The sequence below is a fragment of the Macaca mulatta genome, chromosome 3 (genome assembly GCF_049350105.2).
Source record: "Macaca mulatta isolate MMU2019108-1 chromosome 3, T2T-MMU8v2.0, whole genome shotgun sequence".
Taxonomy (NCBI): domain Eukaryota; kingdom Metazoa; phylum Chordata; class Mammalia; order Primates; family Cercopithecidae; genus Macaca; species Macaca mulatta.
This window is the reverse complement of record NC_133408.1, coordinates 46,554,741-46,580,130: the sequence shown is the minus strand read 5'-3', so window position 1 is coordinate 46,580,130 and position 25,390 is coordinate 46,554,741. Positions and strand designations below refer to the sequence as shown.

The following is a 25,390-nucleotide window of genomic DNA, read 5'->3' as shown; positions in this document are numbered from 1 at the left end:
CTGAGATCCGGCCACTGCACTCCAGCCTGGGCGGCAGAGCAAGACTCCGTCTCAAAAAAAAAAAAAAAAAAAAAAGTAAACAATTACTGAGGTTGAAGCTTAACTTGGAAGAAAACTTTCCTGTAGAAATTTGTAAGATTGCAAGGAGTACCAGCTGACATAAAGTTTAGCCTTGAGGGAATATTAATGAACTTAGTTTCCTATCCCATTACAATGAAACTTCTAAATCGTTTCTAGCAGGTAACATTTTGTTGGCCTTGATTTATACACATTTGAAAGAAAAACATGTTTCAAATTCATAACTCAATTTTTTTTTTTTTTTTGAGACGGAGTTTCACTCTTGATGCCCAGGCTAGAGTGCAATGGCACAATCTCAGCTCACCACAACCTCCGCTTCCTGGGTTCAAGAGATTCTCCTGCCTCAGCCTCCCAGGTAGCTGGGATTACAGGCATGCACCACCACACCCCGCTAATTTTTCTGTATTTTTAGTAGAGACGGGATTTCTCCATGTTGGTCAGGCTGGTCTCAAACTCCTGACCTCAGGTGATCCACCCACCTTGGCCTCCCAAAGGGCTGGGGTTACACGCGTGAGCCACTATGCCCGGCCCATAACTCAATTTTACTGCAAGTTCCCAATCTCTTTTCGAAGAATAAAATTTCTGAAGTTTTACTAAATTACAAAGGTAACATGATAATCCCCTCCTTTCAGTTTCAGCAGAATACAAATAACAAAACGGCTACAAAGAGTCATGTATACTCTGCTATTTTTAGTAGAAACACAAACACTGCCAGTATAGTACTAAATGACAACTTTATGTTGAAGGATATTTACCAGTCATGCTGAACACACGCCAGGTAGAATACAATTTTTTTTTTTTTTTTTTGAGATGGAGTCTCACTGGGTCGCCCAGGCTGGAGTGCCCAATGGCATGATCTTGGCTCGCTGAAACCTCCGCCTCCTGAGTTCAAATGATTCTCCTGCCTCAGCCTCCCGAGTAGTTGGGATTATAGGCGCCTGCCACTGTGCCCGGCTAATTTTTGTATTTTTAGTAGAGATGGGGTTTCGCCATCTTGGCCAGGGTGGAGAATAATTGTTTTCTTATCAAAATAAACAGGAAGGAGTAGTTAAAATAAGTTTTGGTCATAAAGTCAACCTCTATGTTTTGACTGGGTCAGCTACGAGTGATTTATTTAAAAAATGTACAATAGCCTGATTAGACTTCTACGATTCTGGTGAGTTTTCACTTCAATAGTTTAAACAAGTAAAATATTACATCAAGACACAGAGTTGTTTGGCAAATAAGCTTTAAAGAAAGGAGAACACTGGCTGGGCGTGGTAGTTCACACCTGTAATCCCAGCACTTTGGGAGGCCAAGGGGGTGGATCACAAGGTCAGGAGTTCAAGACCAGCCTGGCCAAGATGGTGAAACCTCGTCTCTACTAAAACTACAAAAATTAGCCGGGCGTGATGGCAGGTGACTGTAATCCCAGCTACTCGGGAGGCTGAGGCAGGAGAATTGCTTGGACCACGAGGGGTGGAGGTTGCAGTGAGCCAAGATCGTGCCACTGCACTCCATCTGGCCTGGGCAACAGAGTGAGACTCTGTCTCAAAAAAAAAAAAAAAAAAAAAAAAAAGAACATTGTTATCTGTAGGAATCCTACATAGATATCGTGTGAAAAAAAAAATTCCTCAGGGAACAGAGACTCTTTCAAGGTTATTATTTGTATATGAGAGTAAGAAAACAGCAATATGTGCAGTATAGAGTGAGAACAGAACATGGACACAATAGCTCTATGTTAATATAAAAAACATGCGATTTAACTTAACATGCACATCAGAAGGGAAAATGCTCAGACAGCATCAAGAATTTCAGAGAAAAAAACCACACAACTCCAGATGAGAAAAAACCAGAGTTTTTTCTCACACAGCAGTGCAAATGTAAATTCTATAGAGAGGGATAGAAAAAGTTCAGATGTCACTCACCAGTCATTTTCAGACTCAAAGTAACAAACAGAAATGAGTCGTGCTCCACTTCCCACAGCAAATTTGTTCTCTAAGGGGGACCACTTCACAAAAGTAGCTGCGCGATTAATTCTCAGGATCACCAGGGTTGGCTTCCAAACACCATCTTTCTGACTCCAGACATAGGCATTGCGGTCTGCTCCACAAGTGACGATGCGATCGCTCTTGGGAGCCCAGTCAATACCTGCAAGTGAGATGTGGGTCACCTGCTTTGCCCAGTCAATGACAAACAACTGCAGCACAGGCAGGTGGGTGGCACTGGCATGCCAGGATGAGATGTGGTCTTGGGACCTTCCTCCCAGGCACATCCTTCCCCCCATCTATGTCCTGATCACGGCCTCAAGGAAAGGCAAGGATGCTTCTCTGCAAAGCATCTGGGACTCAGGATTATCTATGAGGTCATGTAGAACAGAGCTGTTTTATAATTACAGACTTTACAAAACTAAATGGGGGCATTCTTTCGACCCAGAAAATTCACACATTTCTAAGACTTCTAAAGATCTCAAGATTCATTACTTTTTTCTTTCTTCTTTATTAGATTTTTGTGTGTGAAAATAACTGTATTCATTCATTAACAGACCTCATTCCATGATATTAACCAACAGTCTGCTACATGGCATTCAACTAAAACAGCATACAGGGTAAATAAAAATAATCTTTAGTGTAAAGGAGGAAATATATATTGTGATTCATCATATATTTTTCTGAAAGTTGCTGTCAGTTGAACCATACTGAAAACCTTTTCTACATGATGCAGGTTCTGTAAAATTCTTGATTATCTTTGCATCTAAACCAGGAAGATACCTAAATGTGTATCTGAATTTAAGGTTTACTTTTCTTATTTGATGAGACTTTACTTATCTGGTACCTCTGTGAAGAATCCCAAAGTCAAGGTCAGTTTCTTATATACTAAGAGCAAAATTTACCATGACTCATTTAACATTTACTAATGAGGTATTTTCTTTGCTTTTGTTTTTGTTTTTTGAGATGGAGTTTTGCTCTTGTAGCCTAGGCTGGAGTACAATGGCGTGATCTCAGCTCACTGCAACCTCCACCTCCCAGGTTCAAGTGATTCTCCTGCCTCAGCCTCCCGAGTAGCTGGGATTACAGGTGGATGCCACCACGCTCAGCTAATTTTTGTGTTTTTAGTAGAGACAGGGTTTGACCATATTGACCAGGCTGATCTCGAACTCCTGACTTTAGGCAATCTGCCCGCCTTGGCCTCCCAAATTGCTGGGATTACAGGCGTGAGCCACTGCACTTGGCCTTGATGAGTTATTTTCTAGAAATATAATTTCACATTAAAAAGTACAGAAATATTACTAATAAATATTTATTACAGATCTCTCTCTAAAAATTAATACTTAGCATTCTTGACATGTATATGGAAAAAAGACAAATATAAATCCAAGGCTCAATTACCCATAAGTCATAGTGACTTTAGTATGAAGAGTTTAATTTATTCATTCATTTACCCACATGAAATGTCAGCTCAATTTTTTGTACTACTGAAGGGAAAAAAATATGAGACTGTACTCTAAGTGATGTGTATTTTATTTATTCATTACAAGATAATTTTGCTTGCAGTCCTCTTTATTAGATTTTAGATTTTTTTTTTTTTTTTTTTTTTTTTTGAGACAGGGTCTCACTTTATCACCCAGACTGGAGTGCAGTGGTGCAATCATAGCTCACTGCAGCCTCAATCTCCCAGGTTCATGAAATCCTCCTACCTCAGCCTCCTGAGTAGCTGGGACTACAGGTGCAAGCCACCATGCCTGGCTAACTTTTTGTAGAGATGGGGTCTCACCATGTTGCCCAGGCAGGTCTTGAACTCCTGGGCTCAAGTGATCTGCCCGCTTCAGCCTCCCAAAGCACTGGGATTACAGGTGTAAGTCTGAATATTTATTATTATTAAAAAGAAAAATCATTACCTTTTAGAGATACAAACTGAAATGTGAAATAATATGTCTGGGATGTGCTTCAAATTAGTACAGGAAAGGAGAAAGTGAATTGAGAACAAGATTGGCCGTTACTTGATAATTGTGGAATCTAGGTGATGGGTATAAAGGGCTCATTATACACTATTGCATTTTTTTTTTAAATCTGTTTAAAATTTTCCATGGTAACAAAACATGTTTCTTAAAAAGGTGAACAATCAAATATTTAACACAAAAGAATAAAACCTCAGAACTATGATATCCCTGATGTTTGCCACACTTCTTTTCTTTGTAGTATGGACTAGTTTTTTCTTCTAGAATGCTTTAGAAAATATTTTTCCCCCTAAAATCACTATCTTTCTGAGAAAATATGTCTGATCCTTGATCTCTTGCCCCAGAGTTATATTTAGATTTTTCAAACAAGTTTTTTTCAGATCTAAAAAATGCCATGTGAGCAGCTAGACAGAAAACAGGCCCAAGTTCAAAGAACCCCAAAAGAGAAGTAGAGGGAAAAAAACCACATAACTAAATATTTCACATTTTTGGCAATTTCTTTCGTCTTTCATCTTTGTCTTTTGTCATTTAAAAGTATTTCCTTTTAAATGCTAAAATTCCAATTGAATTTTTTTTTTTTTTTTGAGACAGAGTTTCCCTCTTATTGCCCAGGCTGGTGTGCAATGGCGCAATCTCAGCTCACTGCAACCTCCACCTGCTGCATTCAAGCGATTTTCCTGCCTCAGTTTCCCGGGTAGCTGGGATTACAGGCGTGAGCCACCATGCCCGGCTAATTTTGTATATTTTTAGTAGAGACAGGGTTTCTCCATGTTGGTCAGGCTGGTCTCGAACTCTCGACCTCAGGCAATCTGCCCGCCTCAGCCTCCCAAAGTGCTGGGACTACAGGTGTGAGCCACTGTGCCTGGCCTAATTTTTAATTTTTTTTGGAGACAGAGTCTTGCTCTATCCCCTAGGCTAGAGTACAATGGCGCCATCTCGGCTTACCACAACCTCTGCCTCCTGGGTTCAAGCGATTCTCATGCTTCAGTCTCCCAAGTAGCTGAGATTATAGGTGCCTGCTGCCATGTCTGGCTAATTTTTGTATTTTTAGTGGAGACAGGGTTTCACCATGTTGGCCAGGTTGGTCTCGAACTCCTGACCTCAGGTGATCCACCTGCCTCAGCCTCCTACAGTGTTGGGATTATAGGTGTGAGCCACCTGCCTGGCCTAAAATTCCAATTTAAAATATGAGTATTCTTATTCTTAGCCTATGAGGCCACTGGCAAAGGAACTTAAGAAAATAGGCCAAAGCTAATAGAAATAAGGTTGTGGGAAAGGAAGAGCGACAAAAATAGAAACGCTGTCTTTGGCGCTGGTTTGGAAATATATTCAGCTCCTGGTACTCAAGAGCATTATTTACAAATCACTGGTCAAAGCAAGGGTGGTCGTGAGTTATGCTGAAGAATGCAGGACAACTTCTGTAAAGGATGCAGAATAGCAAAACATGCTAAGTTCTCTTATTTGGGTAAGGAGATCTCTAAGCTCATCAGTATTTTAGGTGATTAGAGGTAAAATTACAGAGTCCAACTAAAAGAATAAAAAATCAGCCTGGGCAACATGGTGAAACCTATCTTTACAAAAAAATTAGCGAGGTGTGGTGGCGTACACCTTTAGCACCAGCTCCCTGGGGAGGCTGAGGTGGGAAGATCGCTTGAGCTCTGGAGGTTGAGGCTGTAGTGAGCCATGACACTCTAGCCTGGGTGACTGGGCAACAGAGCAAGAACCTGTCTTAAAAAAAAAAAGTCGGGCACGGTGGTTCACACCTGTAATCCCAGCACTTTGGGAGGCCGAGGCAGGCGGATCACTTGAGGTCAGGAGTTCGAGACCAGCCTGGCCAATGTGGTGAAATCCCAACTCTACTAAAAATACAAAAATTAGCCAGGTATTGTGGCAGGTGCCTGTAATTCCAGCAACGCGGGAGGCTGAGGCGGGAGAATTGCTTGAACCTGGAAGGCAGAGGCTGCAGTGAGCCAAGACTGTACCACTCCATTCCAGCCTGGATGACAGAATGAGACTCCACCTCAAAACAAACAAACAAAAAAACAGAAAAAGAAAAAGACAAACACTCAATGAAAAAATGATCAGGATTTATGAACAGGACAGTCACAACGAAGAAAAACTCTCATGGCTAATACACGTCTGAAAGTATGCTCATCTTTTCCATTAATCAGGAAAATATGACTTACAGAAGCAACGGATGAACCTTTTATGCATTCATCAGTCTTATCACCTCAAGTATGTGGCGGGGTGTGGGAAAACGGGCACTCTCATACAGGACAAGTGGGAATGACGGCAATCTGATGAGGCCTGGCAACACTGCAGATGTGCATATCCTATGGTATTAACACATCTACCATCTACAAACATTCACGCATACGTACAGAAATCAAGGGATGCCTATTCAGCACTTCCATGTAATATGGAAAAATTGAAACCACCTAAATGTCCTTCAATGGAGGAAAGAGTAAGTAAGTGAGGTATAAAATGCTAAAGAGTAGTTAAAAGGAATCAACTTGATCTAGACAGCAGCATAGATGGATCTCAGAAACAATCACGAATGCAAAAGCAGGCTGCCAGAGATGCATAATATCATGCCATTTATGTAGCTTCAAAAAATACTAGCCAATAGTCCTAAAGATTGTTTTCTCTTTTTTCTTTTGAAAACAGGGTCTTGCTCTGTTGCCCAGGCTGGAGTGCAGTGGTGTGATCACAGCTCACTGCAGCCTTGATCTACTTGTCTCAAGTGATCCTCCCACTTCAGCCTCCCAAGTAGCTGGGACCATAGGTGTGTGCCACCACGCTGTGCTAATTTTTTTATTTGTAAAGAGGGGGTCTCATTATGTTGCCCAGGCTTGTCTTGGATTCCTTGGTTCAAGCAATCCTCCCGCCTCGGCCTCCCAGAGTGCTGGGATTACAGGTATGAGCCACTGTGCTTGGCCTAAGCTTGTTTATGAACATGTGTGTATGTAAATATATTAAAATGGACTGGAATGGTGTCATAGCAAATTATAGTCTGCCTTCTAGGGGAGAGGAATAGAACTGCTGGTGAGAGGTGACTTTACCATTACCTAGAATAATATTCCTTATTATTATATCCTTTTTCCTTAAGTTTCCTGATACAGGAAAAGAAATTACTTCCTGGCACAGGGAAAAAGTTGGTAATTCTGGTGGCAATTATCTGATATGGGTGTTTATTATATTACTTTGTTCTTTTCAATATTCTGGAAAGTCTTCCTTATCCTGAAAACACAAAGGAAACTTTTGGAAGACACTTGGAAATACAGTTTGGCTCACGTTTTCATGTTGTCTACATTTTCATGTTATCTAGCTTTCAATTTCACGTCTCATCTCCTAATTTTAGCTGTTTAGTCCTCAGGGTAGGTTCAGTGCTTTCCATAGCAACAGTAGAGTGCTAGGTACCAACTGGGGCTACAAGAAGCACTTAACAACTGAGATCATTATTACAGTATTTTCTCTAAAATTTTAAGGAAATTCAGTAAGTGCTGCATGACTTTAAATACTATGGGCTGGGTACAGTGGCTCAATCCTGTAATCTCAGCACATTGGGAGGCCGAGGCAGGTGGATCACGAGGTCAGGGGTTCGAGACCAGCCTGACTAACACGGTGAAACCTGTCTCTACTAAAAATTAAAAAATTAGCCGGGCACAGTGGTGCGCGCCTGTAATCCCAGCTACTCAGGAAGCTGAGGCAGGAAAATTACTTGAACCTGGGAGGCAAAGGTTGCAGTGAGCAGAGATTGCGCCATTGCACTCCAGCCTGGGCGACAGAGTGATACTCTGTCTCAAAAAAAAAAAAAAAAAAATGGCCAACTGGGTTTATTAGGCTCTTTTTTTTTTTTTTTTTTTTTTTTTTTTGAGACGGAGTCTCGCTCTGTCGCCCAGGCTGGAGTGCAGTGGCGCGATCTCAGCTCACTGCAAGCCCCGCCTCCCGGGTTCACGCCATTCTCCTGCCTCAGCCTCCCAAGTAGCTGGGACTACAGATGCCCGCCACCTCGCCCGGCTAGTTTTTTGTATTTTTTAGTAGAGACGGGGTTTCACCGTGTTAGCCAGGATGGTCTCGATCTCCTGACCTCATGATCCGCCCGTCTCGGCCTCCCAAAGTGCTGGGATTACAGGCTTGAGCCACCGCGCCCGGCCAGGCTCCTTATCTAAAAGGAAGAGTGCCTGATTTGGAAATACCACACTAAGCTCACGGCTATCTTCCTTTACCTGTGATGTGTCCATTGTGCTCCTTGAGTTCATGAGCTTTCACCCACTGGCTTCCGTTCTTCTTGTAGATGTGCACTTCGTGATTATTGGGACTGAGGGCAATCTCTGGAGACAGAATTCAAACAACAGTTAACACCTGAACTTGAAATTGTCACCAAAAAGGAGACATGTCACAGTTGTTTTAAAAGCAGACTGTAGTTAAGGAAAAGAAAAACTTTTGAAAAAGTAGTTCTCAAATTCACCTCTGAAGAATTCCTTTTATTTATTTATTTTTTAACTTTACTTGGGTCCTATATTTTATAATGCTTTACAGGAAAACTAAGATTAAAAATTCATTTTCCCAGAGACATGTACAACTGTCAATTAATGATTCTAACCAGCAAAAAATAAACAATGTTACTATACCTAGTCAAAATAAATTTAGATCAGGGTAAAAATATTTGACAGTTTCATTCACCTGTGGAATATTATTAGAGCTAAATCTAAATTTCTGTTGGTCTTTTTGAAATGCTGAAAATAGTTTATGGACTTCCATTACTGTTATCATGGACCCACGCTGGAACAACTAGTTTATATAAAAAAATTGATTCTGCTGATAAACTATACTGAACTTCTCCTTTACAATAAAGCCAATATAGATCACAATACTTTGTTTTCAAGAGTAATTTCCTGAACTAATCCAAAATATAATACACAAAACGGACTTTTTAAAAACTCATACAGGTTGCGCATCCATAATCTGAAAACCTGAAATCTGAAATGCTCCCAAATCCAAAACTTTTTGAGTACCAACATGACACTCAAAAGGTCATGCTAAAACGTAATGCTCTCTGGAACATTTTGGATTTCTGATTTTCTTTTTCTTCCTTTTTGAGATGGAGTTTTGCTCTCATTGCCCAGGCTGGAGTACAATGGCGCGATCTTGGCTCACTGCAACCTCCGCCTCCCAGGTTCAAGTGATTCTCCTGCCTCAGCCTCTGAAGTAGCTGGGATTACAGGCATGTGCCACCACGCCCAGCTAATTTTGTATTTTTAGTAGAGACAGGGTTTCTCCATGTTGGTCAGGCTGGTCTCGAACTCCTGAACTCAGGTAATCTGCCTGCCTCGGCCTCCCAAAGTGCTGGGATTACAGGCATGAGCCACTGGGCTCGGATGGATTTCACAATTCTGGTCCCAGGCATTTCAGATAAGGGATACTAGACCTATATTCATATATCATTTTTTACCCTTTCTAGTTCATCTGTTTTTTGTTTTGTTTTTTTTAAAATTTAATTTAATTTTTATTTTTAGTAGAGACAGGGTCTCACTATGTTGCCTACGCTGGTCTTGAACTCCTGGCCTCAAGCAATTCTCCTGCCTTGGCCTCCCAAAGCACTAGGATTACAGGCATGAGCCAAGATGCCCTGCCCCTCTTTCTTTTTATTGGTTTCTTAAAATTAAAATTAGGATCTATGGGCTGGGCATGGTGGCTCATGCCTGTAATCCCACCACTTTGGGAGGATGAGGTAGGCAGATCACCTGCGATCAGGAGTTCGCGACCAGCCTGGCCAACATGGGGAAACCCCGTCTCTACTAAAAATACAAAAATTAGCCGGGCATGGTGGCACGCACCTGTAGTCCCAGCTACTCAGGAGGCTGAGGCAGGAGAATCGCTTGATCCCAGGAGGCAGAGGCTGCAGTGAGCCAAGATTGCATCACTGCACTCCAGCCTGGGTGACAGAGTGAGACCCTGTCTCAAAAAAAAAGAAAAAAAAAATTAGGACCTATGATCCAAGCTTTAGGCCAGTCATGAATAGTCCCCACCTACACTCACTTTCCTACCCTCCTTAGGAAAGCTACATCTATCTGCTTTACAGATAAAACTGTGGAACTAGGTAAATATCTAGCTATAAAATCCTAAGGACTTAAGATTGCTTTCTGAAAACTAGTTATATATTTCTCTAACTTTCTCACATGGATATAGAGATTTCAAAAGCGAAGTCCAAATTTAAACCTGGAAAATGTTATAAATTTCAAATTCCAATGTCAAAAAAAAAATGTTGACTTAATATGCTGAATTTATCAAGTAGTTTAAATGAGGACAATGATAGCTTGCATCTGTATTAAAAATAATTGGAAATACTCCAAAAGCCTATTTTTAGATGGGAAAGTGGAAACAGAAGATCCAGGAAAGCTGGCTATGAAGCTCTGTGAGATGGTTACAAAGCACATGCTCTAAATTCACTATCCTGCCAGGTTATATATATTCAAGCACCCAATACACAGGCTCTTTTTTTTTTTTTTTTCTTTTTGTGAGACGGAGTCTTGCTCTGTCACCCAGGCTGGAGTACAGTGGCGCGATCTCGGCTCACTGCAAGTTCCACCTCCAGGGTTCAGGCCATTCTCCTGCCTCAGCCTCCCAAGTAACTGGGACTACAAGCACCCGCCACCACACCTGGCTAATTTTTTGTATTTTTAGTAGAGATGGGGTTTCACCGTGTTAGCCAGGATGGTCTCGATCTCCTGACCTCATGATCCACCTGCCTTGGCCTCCCAAAGTGCTGGGATTACAGGTGTGAGCCACCATGCCCGGCCCTGAAATGCTTTAAAAAGATGGTGAATCTACAGATTCAAAGCAATCTCTGTCAAAATCTCAGTTCACTTCTTAAAAGATATTAACAAGCTGATTCTAAAATTCATATGGAAATGCAAGCGACACAATAACCAAAATAATCTTGAAATGAACAAAGTTGGAACTTATACTTCTTGATTTCAAAACTTACTACCAAGCGGGGCCGGGCACAGTGGCTCACACTTATAATCCCAGCACTTTGGGAGGCCGAGGCGGGAGGATCACGAGGTCAGGAGATCAAGACCATCCTGGATAACACAGTGAAACCCCATCTCTACTAAAAACACACACAAAAAAATTAGCCGGGCGTGGTGGCAGGTGCCTGTAGTACCAGCTACTCGGGAGGCTGAGGCAGGAGAATGGCATGAACCTGGGAGGCGGAGCTTGCAGTGAGCCAAAATTGCCCCACTGCACTCCAGCCTGGGCGACAGAGCAAGACTCTGTCTCAAAAAAAAACAAAAAACAAAAGAAACAAAACTTACTACCAAGCTACAGTAATCAAGACACACTGGTCCTGAAATTAGGATAAACATAAAGAACAATGGAATAGAATTGGGAGTCCAGAAATAAACTCTCATATTTACAGTCAGTTGATTTTCAAAAAGGGTGCCAAGGCAATTAAATGGGGAGAGGATAGTTTTCAACAAAAGGTGCGGGAAAAACTTGATTATCTTGGCCGGCATGGTGGCTCATGCCAACACTTCGGGAAGCTGAGGCAGGTGGATTGCTTGAGACCAGGAGTTCGAACTCCTGGCCAGCCTAGGCGACATAGTGAAAGCCTGTCTCTTCTGAAAATACAAAAATTAACCGGGTGTGGTGGCACATGCACGTAATCACAGCTTCTTAGGATGCTCAGACACGAGAATCACTTGAACCTGGGAGGCAGAGGCTGCAGTAAGCTGAGGTTGCACCACTGCGCTCCAGCCTGAATGACAGAGCAAGACTCTGTCTCAATAAATAAACACAGAAAAAAGAAGAAAAAAAAAAAAACCATGAAAACTGGATATCTACATACAAAAGGAACCCTATCTTACAGGATACACAAAAATTAACTAAAAATGGATCAAAGTCCTACATAAAAGGACTAAAGCTTTAAGACTCTTAGAAGGAAACATAGGCATAGGCACACATCGTTGTGATCCTGGATTATGCAATGGTTTCTTTGATACAACAGCAGAAATACAAGCAACAAAAGAAAAATAAGCGAAATTGGACTTTTTCTCTCCAATTCTGCTCTTTCTGTATTTTTATTATTTAATTATTATTTTTTTTTTTGAGAAAGAGAGTCTTGGTCTGTCACCTAGGCTGGAGTACAGTGGCATGAACATGGCTCACTGCAGCCGTGGACTTCCAGACTCAAGTGATCCTCCCACCTCAGCCTCCCATGTAGCTGGGGCCACAGGCACGTGCTACCACACCCAGCTAATTTTTATTTTTTGTAGAGACGAGGTTTCACTATCTCTCCCAGGCTGATCTCGAACTCCTAGACCCAAGCGATCCTCTCGCCTTGGCCTCCCAAAGTGCTGGAATTACAGCACCGTGCCTGGCAACTTGTTCAAAATTAAAAACTTGTGTGTGTCAAAGAATACCTTCAAAGAAGTGAAAGGACAACCCACAGAATGGGAGAAAATATTTGATAAGAGACTTGCAGCCAGAATATATAAAGAACTCTTATGACTCAACAATAAAAAGATAACCCTATTTAAAACTAGGCAGACATGTCGGAATAGACATTTCTCCAGAGACATACAAATAGCCAACAGGCATGTCAAACAATGTTCAACATCAATACTCATGGAGGAAATGCAAATCAAAACCACAATGAGATACTACTTTATACACACTATGATGTCTGTAATAAAGACAGACAAGGCTGAGCATGGAGGCTCATGCCTGTAATCCCAGCATTTTGGGAGGCCGAGGCAGGCAGATCATTTGAGGTCAGGAGTTCGAGACCAGCCTGGCCAACATGGTGAGACCCCATCTCTACTAAAAATAAAAAAATTAACCAGGAGTGGTGGCACATGCCTGTAATCCTAGCTACTCAGGAGGCTGCGGTAGGAAAATTGCTTGAACCCGAGAGGCAGAGTTTGCAGTGAGCTGAGGTTGTGCCATTGCAAGACTCTGTCTCAAAAACAAAACAAAACAAAACAAACAAGCAAAATATGTATATATGTACACACACACACATTTTTTGTATTTTTCTTTGCAGAGACAGGGTTTTGCCATGTTGCTCAGGCTGGCCTTGAACTCTTGAGCTCAAGATATTTGCCTGCCTTGGCCTCCCAAAGTGCTGGGATTACAGGCATGAGCCACTGCATGCAGCCTCATCTTGTTATATTATCTGTCACTTTGCTTGCTGGACTGTGCCTACTTCTAAGAGCATTCTCCATCCCTTTCTAGTTTGCTGGAGCTAGAAAATGAGAAACTCAAGCTGCTTATGAATAACACAGTAAATACTAGTTAATAAAGCTCTGAGTAGCTCAGGAACAAACCGCTTGTCTCTGAAACAGCTTATTCTAGGTCCTAGTGCTGTGACTAAACCTGAACTTGGTATGTAACCTCTGCACAGCCCTTCCTTCACTCTGGGTCTTAGTTTATCTATCTGTAAACCAAAGAACTGACTTAGTTCCCTTCTGAATGTACATAATAGATGTATGTTCCTTGCACATGTGATACTGAGATATGTGAGCCCCAAATGTGTCTAAAGATGAGATGTACCAAAGGTACCAAAATACAAAAGCAAAGTTAATAAAATACTTACGAGTACGATCCCTGTTCCAGGCATGACAGGTGATTGGCTCTAGTAAAAACTGATGCAGTGACATTATTCTTAGTGTTTTCAAAGGAGAGAAAGCTGCAATGAACAACAACAAAAAACATTTTGTACAATAGGGAAAAGGTAAGTAACCAATGTTTAAGTTGTCTGAGGATCTTAAGATGGTCAGAAATAAAACATTGTTCTCCCATTAAAAAATAATCTGGCCAGGCGTGGTGGCTCACACTTGTAATCCCAGCACTTTGGGAGGCCAAGGCTGGTGGATCACGAGGTCAGGAGTTCAAGACCAGCCTGGCCGACCTGGTGAAACCCCGTCTCTACTAAAAATATAAAAATTAGCTGGGCATGGTGGCACACACCTGTAGTTCTAGCTACTAGGGAGGCTGAGGCAGGAGAATTGCTTGCACCCAGGAGGCAGAGGTTGCAGTGAGCTGAGATCATACCACTGCACTCCAGCCTGGGCAACAGAGCGAGATTCTGTCTCAAGGAAAAAAAAAAAAAAAAAGAAAAATGCCGGGCGTGGTGGTCAGGAGATTGAGACCATCCTGGCTAACATGGTGAAACCCTGTCTCTACTAAAAATACAAAAAATTAGCCGGGCGTGGTGGCAGGTACCTGTAGTCCCAGCTACTTGGGAGGCCAAGGCAGGAGAATGGCAAACCTGGGAAGTGGAGCTTGCAGTGAGCCGAGATCATGCCACTGCACTCCAGCCTGGGTGACTGAGCAAGACTCCGCCTCAAGAAAAAAAAAAAAAAAATCTGTCTCATTGTCGAAACTTAACCGTCTGAATAAATCTAGCATTGTAACAACTAATGTGGAATTTATTCTGTTAAGGGTCATAGGTACAGGATATTCCTAGTCTCAAATTACTATCCCACAGATTGCTTACTAACTACAAAGAGAAAAAGATGCCTTTACATTGAAGAAATCTGGCAATCACCACGTGATCAAACTCAGTATTATAAATAGTGGATCAATCTAACTGGATGGGCCTCCTGATGGTAGTCCACATGAAGTACATCATCACTTATAAATAGTGACTTAACTTACCATCCAAATCAGAACACTTCTGAGAGCAAAAATAAACAATGGTTATGCCGACACAACAGGTCACAGGGCTATCCTGGAGAAACCTGGGAATATGGTCAACCTATCAGTGAAGTCTTTCTTTCAAACATATTTCCTCTAAACCCAATCAAGATTCAGACCTAATTTTCAGTTTACAAGAAATAAAGGGTAAACGAACTGGTCAAACAATACAAGGAGGAAATAAACAGTTAAAGCCAGGGTGTGTGCCATTCTATAGAATAACTGGCCTGGACTATTCCAAAAATAGCAATATGGAGGCAGGGCGAGAACTGTTCTAGAGAGCTATGAAAACCAAATTTGATAAGTGAAAGTTGATTATAATCTATTTCTTTCTTTCTGAAACAGAGTCTCACTCTGTTGCCCAGACTGGAGTATAGCGGCACCATCTCAGCTCACTGCAACCTCCACTTCCTGGGCTCAGGTGATCCTCCTGCCTCAGCCTCCCGAGTAGCTGGGATCACAGGTGTGCACCACCAGGTCCGGCTAATTTTTCTATTTTTAGTAGAGACGGACTTTCACCATGTTGGCCAGGCTGGTCTTGAACTCCTGGCCTCAAGTGATCCGCCCTCCTCAGCCTCCCAAAGTGCTGAGATTACAGGTGTGAGCCACCATGCCTGGCCCATAATCTACATTTTAAATTGGGCAGAAAAGATGTATTTTCTACAACAGGGAAAATTACAATTTAAACTAGATATTACATATGGAATTATTTTCATTTTCTTAGGTAAGATAACGGTATTGACATTAGGTAGGAGAATATCCTAGCTCTTAGGAGACAAAGATAATGATGAAGTGTTCAGGGATGAAGTATCATGATGTCTTCTGTAACTTCTTTTCTTTTTGTGGGGGTGGCAGGGGAAACAGGGTCTTGCTCTTTCACCCAGGTTTAGAGGGCAGTGGTGCAATCTACGCTTACTGCAGTCTCCGTCTTCTGGGCTTAAGTGATCCTCCCACCTCAGCCTCCTGAGTAGCTGTGGATACGAGCATGCACCGCCAAGCCCAGGTAATTTTTGTAGAGATGGGGTATCACCATGTTGCCCAGGCTGCTCTGCCTGTCAAGTGATCCACCTGCCTCAGCCTCCCAAAGGGCCGGGATTACAGGCATGAGCCACCATGCCCAGCCACTGTAACTTATTTTCAACAGTTCAGGACAGAAAATATATAGAATGTGAATGTGGCAAAATGCTAACTGGTGAATCGAGGCAAAGAGTATGTAGGTGTTTGTGATAATACTTTTCAAACTTTTAATTGTAACTAAATGAAAAGCAGGAATCTGCAAAACATTAAATTAAAAATTCTCTATTTTATAGGTACCCAAATCTAGATACACTTGAAGAAGCAACCATTACCTGAAATGGGAACATTTTTCAAAATGCAGCCAGCCTTCCTCTACCCCCAACTTTATCATTTCCAGGAGGCACCCTCACTATAAACTCAAGTTTCAACACACATAAGTACATGTCATGTTAACCCAGGGTGGAGGCTGAATGTGAGACATGAATTCTGATGCAAGCAGGAAATGAATGGAAGGGCCACTAGAAGGTTGTAAAGTGAACAATGAAAGTTCAGCTGACAAAGCAGAAATCAATCTCAGTTAGAAAGCAGAAATAGCACCTCTGCTAATTGGAAAGGAACCCAGGCCAGGTGCGGTGGCTCAAGCCTGTAATCCCAGCACTTTGAGAGGCCGAGGCGGGTGGATCACCTGAGGCCAGGAGTTCCAGACCAGCCAGGCGAACATGGAGAAACCGTCTCTACTAAAAATACAAAAATGAGCTGGGCATGGTGGCAGGCACCTGTAATTCCAGCTACTCGGGAGGCTGAGGCACAAGAATCTCTTGAACATGGGAGGCGGAGGTTGCACTGAAGCAAGATGGTGCCACAGCACTATAGCCTGGGTAACAGAGGGCGACTCTGTATCAAAAAAAAAAAAAAAAAGGAGGGGGGAACCCAAAGGTAAGTGCAACTTTAAATAAAAAACATCCAATATCTTGAACTGGCAGAGAAATGCTAGTATTTCATATTCTATTCTAAGAGTGAAGATAGTTAAGTCGTTACTTTCTTCTTTCATACAGTCTAGAAAGCAAACTACAACTCACAGAGAAAAAGCTTAGGAATTGGCAATTTAAAAAAGTTTTAAATGAATTCAAATGAGAATGTTTAATTTTTTTTTTTTTAAAAGAACTTCCAGATGCTCACTGCATGCTTCTCTCTTTATCTCTGATATCAGATGCTCACTCCAAATTGTTCCATCACAACAGATTTTAGTTACAGCTACTCAAAATAACACGCTGTCATAAAATAACTCCTTAATTAAAAGTGCTTTAGTTCAAAAGCCACATTTGATAAGCTTATTTGTTAACTAAAAATAAAATTGGTCTGCAAATCAGTAATTTGATGCAAATATCTGTGTGCCATAAAGTATATGTTTCACGTCCAGTTGAAAAGTACAGCTGCGGACAAAAGGCTTTCTCATGTTCAACTCAGTTTTATAAGCAATGTAGCAAAGACTTCAAAAGAGGTGGCCATTTACACAACAGTGTAATTGCTTCTAAAATTTCTAATTTTGCCATATCATTCAAGTTCCATATTTGGACATACACTCAAGACCTGTACTTCTTTTATAATCAGGTGGCTATTTTAAGTCTGTAGGCCAAGACAACACTCATGTTTGTCAAATTTAGAATGCACCTAGCAAACACAGCTTGCATTCATGAAACCCAGTGAATGCAGAAGAAATTCCTAATAGCCTGAATTATGTACCAAGAAAGGGTACCTTCTGTCATAGGGTGATAATTATAATTTCTAAACTATGATTAATGTTTAAGTGAAATCTGAAAAGTTTTGTCTTAAGAGAGCTAGAGAGGGAGAAAAGGGAACAAATAAAAATGTCAGGAACTCCTCATCCCTTTTCTTTCTTTTCTTTTCTTTCTTTCTTTCTTTCTTTCTTTCTTTCTTTCTTTCTTTCTTTCTTTCTTTCTTTCTTTCTTTCCTTTCTTCCTTTTTCTTCCTCTTTCTTCCTCTCTTTCTCTTTCTTTCTTTCTCTCTCTCTCTCTCTTTCTTTCTTTCCTTTCTCTCTTTCTCTTTCTCTCTTTCAGACAGAGTCTCTGTCACCCAGGTTGGAATGCAGTGGCGCGCGATTTCGGCTCGTTGCAAGCTCCACCTCCCGGGTTCACACCATTCTCCTGCCTCAGCCTCCCGAGTAGCTGGGACTACAGGTGCCTGCCACCACGCCTGGCTAATTTTTTTTGTATTTTTAGTAGAGACAGGGTTTCACAGTGTTAGCCAGGATGGTCTCGATCTCCTGACCTCGTGATCCGCCCGCCTCGGCCACCCAAAGTGCTGGGATTACAGGCATGACCACCGCACCCGGCCCCCCCATCCCTTTTCTTTATCTATCACACAGAATACAGAGTCATTCTGATGTATGGCTAGCCATGGGCTCTGAAGCCGAGGCTGGGTTTGAACCCTGGCTTTTGACACACACTAGCTATGAGACCCTGGGCAAGTCACTTGATATGTCTAAATATCATTTTTTTTCTTCTGTAAAATAGATATACCACCGATATCACAAGGAGAATTAAATGAGACAACACGTGAAAGCAAGTAGTACAGAGCGTAGCCTGAAAATACATGCCAGTAGGTTCCCTTTCTTCCTTTGACCCAAGGCTTTTTTTTTTTTTCAGATGGAGTTTTGCTCTTGTTGCACAGGCTGGAGTGAAATGGCGCGATCTCAGCTCACCGCAACCTCTGTCTTCTGGGTTCAAGTGATTCTCCAGCCTCAGCCTCCCAAGTAGCTGGGATTATAGGTGCGTGCCACCATGCCTGGCTAATTTTGTATTTTTAGTAAAGACGGGGTTTCTCCATGTTGGTCAGGCTGGTCTCAAACTCCTGACATCAGGTGATCCACCCGCCTCAGCCTCCCAAAAAGTTGGGATTACAGGCGTAAGCCACTGCGCCTGGCCAACCCAAGGCTTTTAAACCAACCATAGAACCCACCAGTTAGTTTCTCTGAGCTTGGAAACGTTGACATATGCTATAAATTCTTGGCCCTACTCCTTTGGAGCTTGAAAGTATTCACACAAGTGGGAATTTCCGTCCCCTATTTAGGGTCAGTTTTTAAGACCGTGATTCACCTAGTTCCTAATCACTCTCATTACCCAATCTAGCAACATCAAGTACTCCAACAAGGTCACCACACCCTCCTCAACGTTCAGACAGGCTCCAGTCCAGGCACCAGCCTCACCAGCAGACCATTTTAAACTTCTTTATGTAGGATTTGTTTCAGCATTGGATGAGACGATTAGATCAAAGTATCACCACTCCCCGTCCAAAATAGGAGTTTTCCAAAATGGTCCCTTCCTTTAACTGTGATTAACAGATGTACTCCAGAAGATCTCCGAATACTTTGTGGGAGAAAATAGCCATATAAGCTGGGTGCGGTGTCTCACACCCCAAATCCCAGCAGTTTGGGAGGTCGAGGTGGGAGGACAGCTTGAGCTCAGGAGCTCCAGACGAGCTTGGGCCACATATGAGACCCTGTCTTTACAAAAAATACAAAAAGAAAAAAAAAATTAGCCAAGTGCAGTGGCTCATGCCTGTAGTCCCAGCTACTCGGGAGGCTGAGGCAGGAGAATCGCTTGAACTCAGGAGGTGGAAGTTGCAGTGAGCCGAGATCACACCACCACACTCCAGCCTGGGTGACAGAGTGAGACTCTATCTCCAAAAATAAATAAATAAAAATAAATGAAAATTAGCCCAGCGTGGTGGCACATGCCAGTAGTCTCAGCTACTCAGGAGGCTGAGGTGGGAGGATCTCTTAAGCCCAGGAGGTCGAGGCTGCAGGACACACACACACAAAAAGGAAGACAACAGCCATACAGTTACCCACTCCCTAACAGGACAAAAACACCTTCCTGACTGATGCCCCTCTTTTGTTTTTAGATACCTGAAAACCCAGGCCCTATGTAAAACCAAAAGACTAGATAAAATTGAGAAGAGAGGGCAGAACTAAGATAATCTCGGCAATTTAAGCTATGAGTTGACATAGACAGAAGGTTCCAAAGCTGCAAAACAGATGGCTTTATAATCAAAGATTCTAAGCTATAATTGATTAAGTGCCTCTCATGTTCCCAGCAGCGTTGTAAATACCGGGATGGGGCCAGAAACTTAAATAAGGCTGACACCATTCTGGTCTTCAAGTCTGGAGGGTTGGTGTTTGGGGAGAGTGGAGGAGGTAGAAAAGGAAAGGAAGACGGATATGCATAGAATGCCCAGAAGCAGTAATAATAGCTAATATTTATTGATCACCTACTCTGGGCCAGGAACTATTCTAAGCAATTTACGCAAATAAGCTCATTTCATCCTTAGCAAAACAGTAAGAATCTTTTTCTTGCAGATGAGGAAACAGGCACAGAGAAGCATCTTCCCAGGATCACCCAGCAAAAGTGGCGGTGCCAGGATTGGCATAAAAGATTCCAACAAGCGAATAAGAGCGCTGAGAAGGGAGAAATTTTGACTTGGGGGAAGGCGGTGCTCATGCAGGGGAATCTTAAAGAACTCGGGAGAAGGTTTTTCTCGAGATCGGGAAGGTTCCCCAATAACTGAAGGATTGAGGGCTGCCCTAGAGAGCAGGCAAACATCCTATGGGCGCCTACTGTATGCAGGGATCGACTGTAGGCGCCAAAGAGATGAAAAGTCCCGCAGGTCGCTCGATTAGGGGAGATCCTTCTGCTTGACACAATTTTAAAGACGGTGACAAATGCCCCCAGCAGAGATGCAAGTAGGACCCTGGGAGCGCAGAAGGGGCCGTTAATTCGGTCATCGGAGGCGGCTAGGAGCTTGAACATCCTGAGAGAAGCTCCAGGGGATCCACGGAGAAAGGGGATCCCCGCCCCCTCAGGAGGCCCCAGCCGGGAGACCCGGCCGCGCCTCAGCCTCGGGGCCCCGCGGCCTAAGACCCCGTCTCACTGCCCCCGCGGGTCCAAGGCCGGGGCGAGGCCTGGACAACAGAGGCCGACAGGTTGAGACGCTCGCCCCTGCTGGCCGTTACCTGGGATCGGGGGAGTCCGGACGAGCTCGGAGCGGAGGATTCGCGGACTCTGGGCAGTCGACGCGAACAGGCTCCGGCGGGCGCGGGCGGAGGACGGAAGCCCAGAGGGAGCGGCTGACAGATCCCGGAAGTGGCCACAGCGCCTGCGCGTTGCGGCCCCGCGGGCCGTCCGCGCATGCGGACAGCTCGGGCGTGCAGTCCGGGGCTAGGCAGGCTGTGGAGCAGGAGGATACGCTGTCCGATCGGCTTGGTACCGGCGGCGGCCCTTCAGAGGAAATGCGGCCCCACGGAACGCCTGGCAAGTGCTGGGGAAGCGGCATGGTCATCTCACTCCGTTCCTCAACTAATTACCTCACAATCGCGAGCCGAAGTGTGGCGCCTTGGCAGTTTCGCAAGTTCTTTTGTCAGGAGATGAGTGATTGAGGATTGGGGGTCTTTGGAGCTCTTGGACCTGACAAACAATTGTTTTTCTCCCTTCAGAGAGCCAAGGTCAGAGCCAGTCGACCTCAGCGCTCCTCGCTGCAGGGAGCCTCCGCCCCCGCGGTGCTCCCTCTGTGGAAAACCCCTGAAGCCCCCCAGGAACATTCTCGACCCTTCCTGGGGCAGAATCACTTGTTCCCTGCTCCCAAGATGGCGCCTCAGGGAAAAAGGGTTGGGGGAACTTGGCAAGGTCCCCAATTCACAGAGGACAGAGCCTGTCCCGCAGATGCAGCTTCTGAGAAATGCCCTGATCCCCACCTGCAACCAGGCTGCTGCCCTTGAACCCGTAGAAATTCTGGAGCAGCCCCAGCCCCCTTAGATGGGGCTACTCGAGAGCTTTTCTTTTTTCTTTCTTTTTATCTTTTTTTAAACAGGTTCTCGATCTGTAGCCCAGGCTGGAGTGCATTGGCGCGATCATAGCTCACTGCAGCCTGGAACTCCTGGGCTCAAGCGATCCTCCCGCCTCAGCACCCCATGTAGCTGGGACTACAAGTGCACACCACCACGCCTGGCTAATTTTTATTTTTTAGTAGAGACAGGGTCTTGCTGTGTTGCTCAGGCTGGTCTTGAACTCCTGGGCTCAAGCTGTCCTTCCTCTTTGGTCTATCAAAGCCCTCGGATTACAAGTGTGAGTCACTGTGCCTGGCTAATTTTTATATTTTTTGTAGAGATGAGGTTTCCCTATGTTGTCCAGGCCGGTCTTGAGCCCCTGGGCTCAAGCAGTCCTCCATCCTCTGCTTCCCAAAGTGCTGAGTGTGAGCCCCCCCTCCGTGCCAGGCCAACCAAGGGCTTGTCTCCTTCCCTTTGGTATTTACAAGTTTTATCCCAATGCTTGGTTGTAAGTTGAGGTTTACATAGGTGTACTTGTCAAACTCTCAATTTCAGACCCGCTATGTTCTTTTTGAGACGGAGTGTTGCTCTGTCGCTCAGGCTGGAGTACAGTGGCGCCATCTCGGCTCACTGTAACCTGTGCCTCCCGGGTTCAAGTGATTCTCCTACCTTAACCTCCTGAGTAGCTGGGACTACAGCCGCGCGCCACCATGCCTGGCTGATTTTTGTATTTTTAGTAGAGACGGGGTTTCACAATGTTGGCCATGCTAGTGTTGAACTCCTGACTTTAGGTGATCCCACCTGCCTCAGCCTCCCAAAGTGCTAGGATTACAGGCGTGAGCCACGGTGCCCCACCAGACCCGCTATGTTCTTTGGAGTTAGTGTAGAGGTCCCCAACCTCCTGGCTGCTAACGGGTACTGGTCTGTTGCCTTTTAGGAACCCATTGGCACATGAGGTGAGCAGGACGAGCCAACGAAGTGTCATCTGTATTTACAGCTGCTCCCCAACTCTCGCATTACTGCCTGAGCTCTGCCTGCTGTTGCATCAGTGGGGACATTAGATTCTCATAGGAAAGTGAACCCTATTGTGAACTGCATATGTGAGGGATCTAGGTTGCATGCTCGTATAAGAATCTAATGCCTGATGATCTAAAACCATCCCACCCCTCTCCCCCTGCCCCTGCCCTCTAGTCCGTGGAAAAATTGTCTTCCATGAAACTGATCCCTGGTGCCAAAAAGATTGGGGACCACTGAGTTAGTGAATCCAGCTGTTAATGGAGCACTCTCTGCACTGAAAGTCACTAATTTTAACTCTGCCCCATGGTTACAAAGTCTTTGGTCATAGGGTAATAGAGCAGATGGAGCATGAAGACCATTGTAAATTCCTTACCGCCTCCAAGAGACAGCTTGGGAAAGGGAGGACAGCAGTTGTGGAAAGCAGGGATTCTTGTGTGTCTGCAAGTTACATGAATCAATTCCCAAGTATATAGAGGAGTTTATGAAGGTCCCACTTCTTTACAAGGAACACTTACTGCTTTGATGGAATTTATAATCTGGATGGACGAGAGTGACAAATGCAAATTAATACCAGACTTTATGATAAGTGACAAGAAATGTTAGCCCCAGAAAAATAACAGACATTTACTCTTAGTCACTAGTTCTGATTTGAAATAGAATTTTCCAGTTTAGCCTAACCAAATCTTACCATCTGATGCATTTCACTTCTTTTTTTTTTTTTTTTTTTTTTTGAGATGGAGTCTTGCTCTGTCACCCAGGCTGGAGTGCAATGGCGTGATCTCAGCTCACTGCAACCTCTGCCTCCCAGATTCAAGCGATTCTCCTGCCTCTGGCTCCTGAGTAGCTGGGATTATAGGCGCACGCCACCACACCCAGCTAATTTTTGATTTTTAGTAGAGACAGTGTTTCACCATGTTGGTCAGGCTGGTCTTGAACTCCTGACGTCGTGATCCGTCCGCCTCGGCCTCCCAAAGTGCTGGGATTACAGGGGTGAGCCACCACACCCAGCCCACTTGATATTTTATGAGTCATTCCAGATGGTAGAATCTCAGCTCTAAGCGGGGCTCTTAAAGTTAAACCACCTATTCTGTAACTGAAGAAAAAGGACCAGCATATTTTGACACTTGAGGGTTTTTTTTTGTTTTGTTTTGTTTTGAGACGGTGTCTTGCTCTGTCGCCCAGGCTGGAGTGCAGTGATGTGATCTCAGCTCACTGCAACCTCCACTTCCCTGGTTCAAGCGGTTCTCATGCCTCAGCCTCTGGAGTAGCTGGGATTACAGGCGTGTGCCACCACACCTAGCTAATTACTGTATTTTTAGTAAAGATGGGATTTTGCCATGTTGGCCAGGCTGATTTTGAACTCTTGGCCTCAAGTGATCCACACACCTTGGCCTCCCAAAGTGCTGGGATTACAAGCATGAGCCACCACACCTGGCCTGAAACCTGAGGGTTTTGATACAAGGAAGGGTTGCAGGACTGGCCACCTGCTCTGGCCTTACCTGTTTACCATCATGCCCTGCTATAAAAGCCAACCATCAGGGTTCTAAGGAGGGTGAGTTACTTTTAGTGTTTAAGGCATGTGTGATGTAGTATCCAAAATGCAGACTCAACCTTTTAAAAAATTAGTATCATGGGTGAGGGGCGGCTGTCTGGGTGGCTTGTGAGTAAAAGGATTTACCAAGACAGTTGTAGACAAAGGCAGATTTGTTAGAGAAAGCAGGAAGATACAAGAAGGCAACAGGCAGAATCAGCAGAAGAGCAGCCGACTGCAAAGAAAGGCTTGCTGGGGATTTTATGGAATAGTGTTTATGCCGTAATTGTTGGGTGCAGGAAGATTGTGAGTTATTTGCAGAGGAGGGCTGTGTGTCTGGACCATGAAGAATGGCAGACTTGTAGTTTACTTGCTGCTTATTTGCTTTCCCCTGCTCCCACCATCCTGACTCTTTTTCCCTAATTAGATTTCATAATTAGTGCCAGGGAAGGTGGTACTTAGAAGTGGGCAATGGAAGGGAGGGGAGGGATTGGACACTACTGTGGGTGATTTTGTTGGCTTTGCTGATTGGATTGGAATTGGAATTGAGTTGAATTAGAATTTGGTCAAGATTCAAGTCATCAAATATTTAATAAATACCAAGTGCCAAGTATTGTGTTAATGAGTAGAGTAAGATCCTTCTGTTCTCAAATAATTTAGAGGTTAGGATATGACCAGGTCACAAATTATTTTATCTTATTTTATAGACCAGGGATGGCTGCTAAAATAATTTTAAATATGAGGAAATGCACAATACCTTGAACCTGGAAGGTCCTGGTTAACATTCCTTGAATGGAAGTGAGAATGAATGAAAGCAAACAATCTGGATGTCAAAGGACACAGAGGTTACTGCTAGTTGAGAATGGAAGGTGGGGCTTGTATAGACACATCAGGAACATAATCCATCATAGTTTAGGAAGGTTACATGTTTGTAAAGGCGTAAGGATTTTCTTTTCAGGAGAGCTTGATTTAATAACTGGAATGTGGAGTTGGAGAGTAAGAAGATTGTTTTTTGCTTGTGCCAACAGCTGAAACGGTGAACAATTACTGCAGATCTGCCAATAATGTCTGCCATCTAGTCACCAAAAAGACTGTTGGGAATACTGAATCAATGCCAATAAAAGCTATAAACAAACAAAAGGACCAAACTATTAATGCATATTCTGTGTTACTAGTTAACAATCATCCTTATGCTTTAGATACTGTCCTAATTGCTGGGCATGGTCCCGGTGGGGAAAGCTTCCTGTGGGAAGGATTCTGT

At 43.7% G+C, this 25,390-nt stretch overlaps 1 protein-coding gene and 2 long non-coding RNA genes across 8 annotated transcripts in view; 2 read left to right on the top strand and 1 right to left on the bottom strand.

Annotated features, from left to right (window-relative positions):
• ARPC1A (actin related protein 2/3 complex subunit 1A) overlaps positions 1 to 20,863 on the bottom strand; it is a 39,994-nt gene extending 19,131 nt beyond the window's left edge. For 5 of the 6 annotated variants that reach the window (XR_013415062.1, XR_013415061.1, XM_015134373.3 and 2 more), the window contains exons 1-4: positions 20,772 to 20,863; positions 13,620 to 13,712; positions 8,245 to 8,349; positions 1,986 to 2,208 (exon numbers count right to left, since the gene is read on the bottom strand). Coding sequence is in view for 4 of the 6 variants with exons in the window: in XM_015134373.3 (XP_014989859.1) it covers positions 1,986 to 2,208; positions 8,245 to 8,349; positions 13,620 to 13,683 (392 nt within the window). In the remaining 2 variants the exon portion in view is untranslated. Of the gene's footprint in view, positions 1 to 1,985; positions 2,258 to 8,214; positions 8,350 to 13,619; positions 13,713 to 20,771 lie in introns of all 6 variants that reach the window. The other variant, XM_077996267.1, reaches the window with a different exon arrangement.
• LOC144339723 (uncharacterized) lies at positions 12,097 to 13,715 on the top strand. Its single transcript, XR_013415080.1, has 2 exons — positions 12,097 to 12,261; positions 12,961 to 13,715. It is a non-coding gene; the product is annotated as an uncharacterized LOC144339723 (long non-coding RNA).
• LOC144339710 (uncharacterized) lies at positions 18,390 to 20,874 on the top strand. Its single transcript, XR_013415067.1, has 2 exons — positions 18,390 to 19,319; positions 19,500 to 20,874. It is a non-coding gene; the product is annotated as an uncharacterized LOC144339710 (long non-coding RNA).
• Positions 20,875 to 25,390: the final 4,516 nt, after the last annotated feature.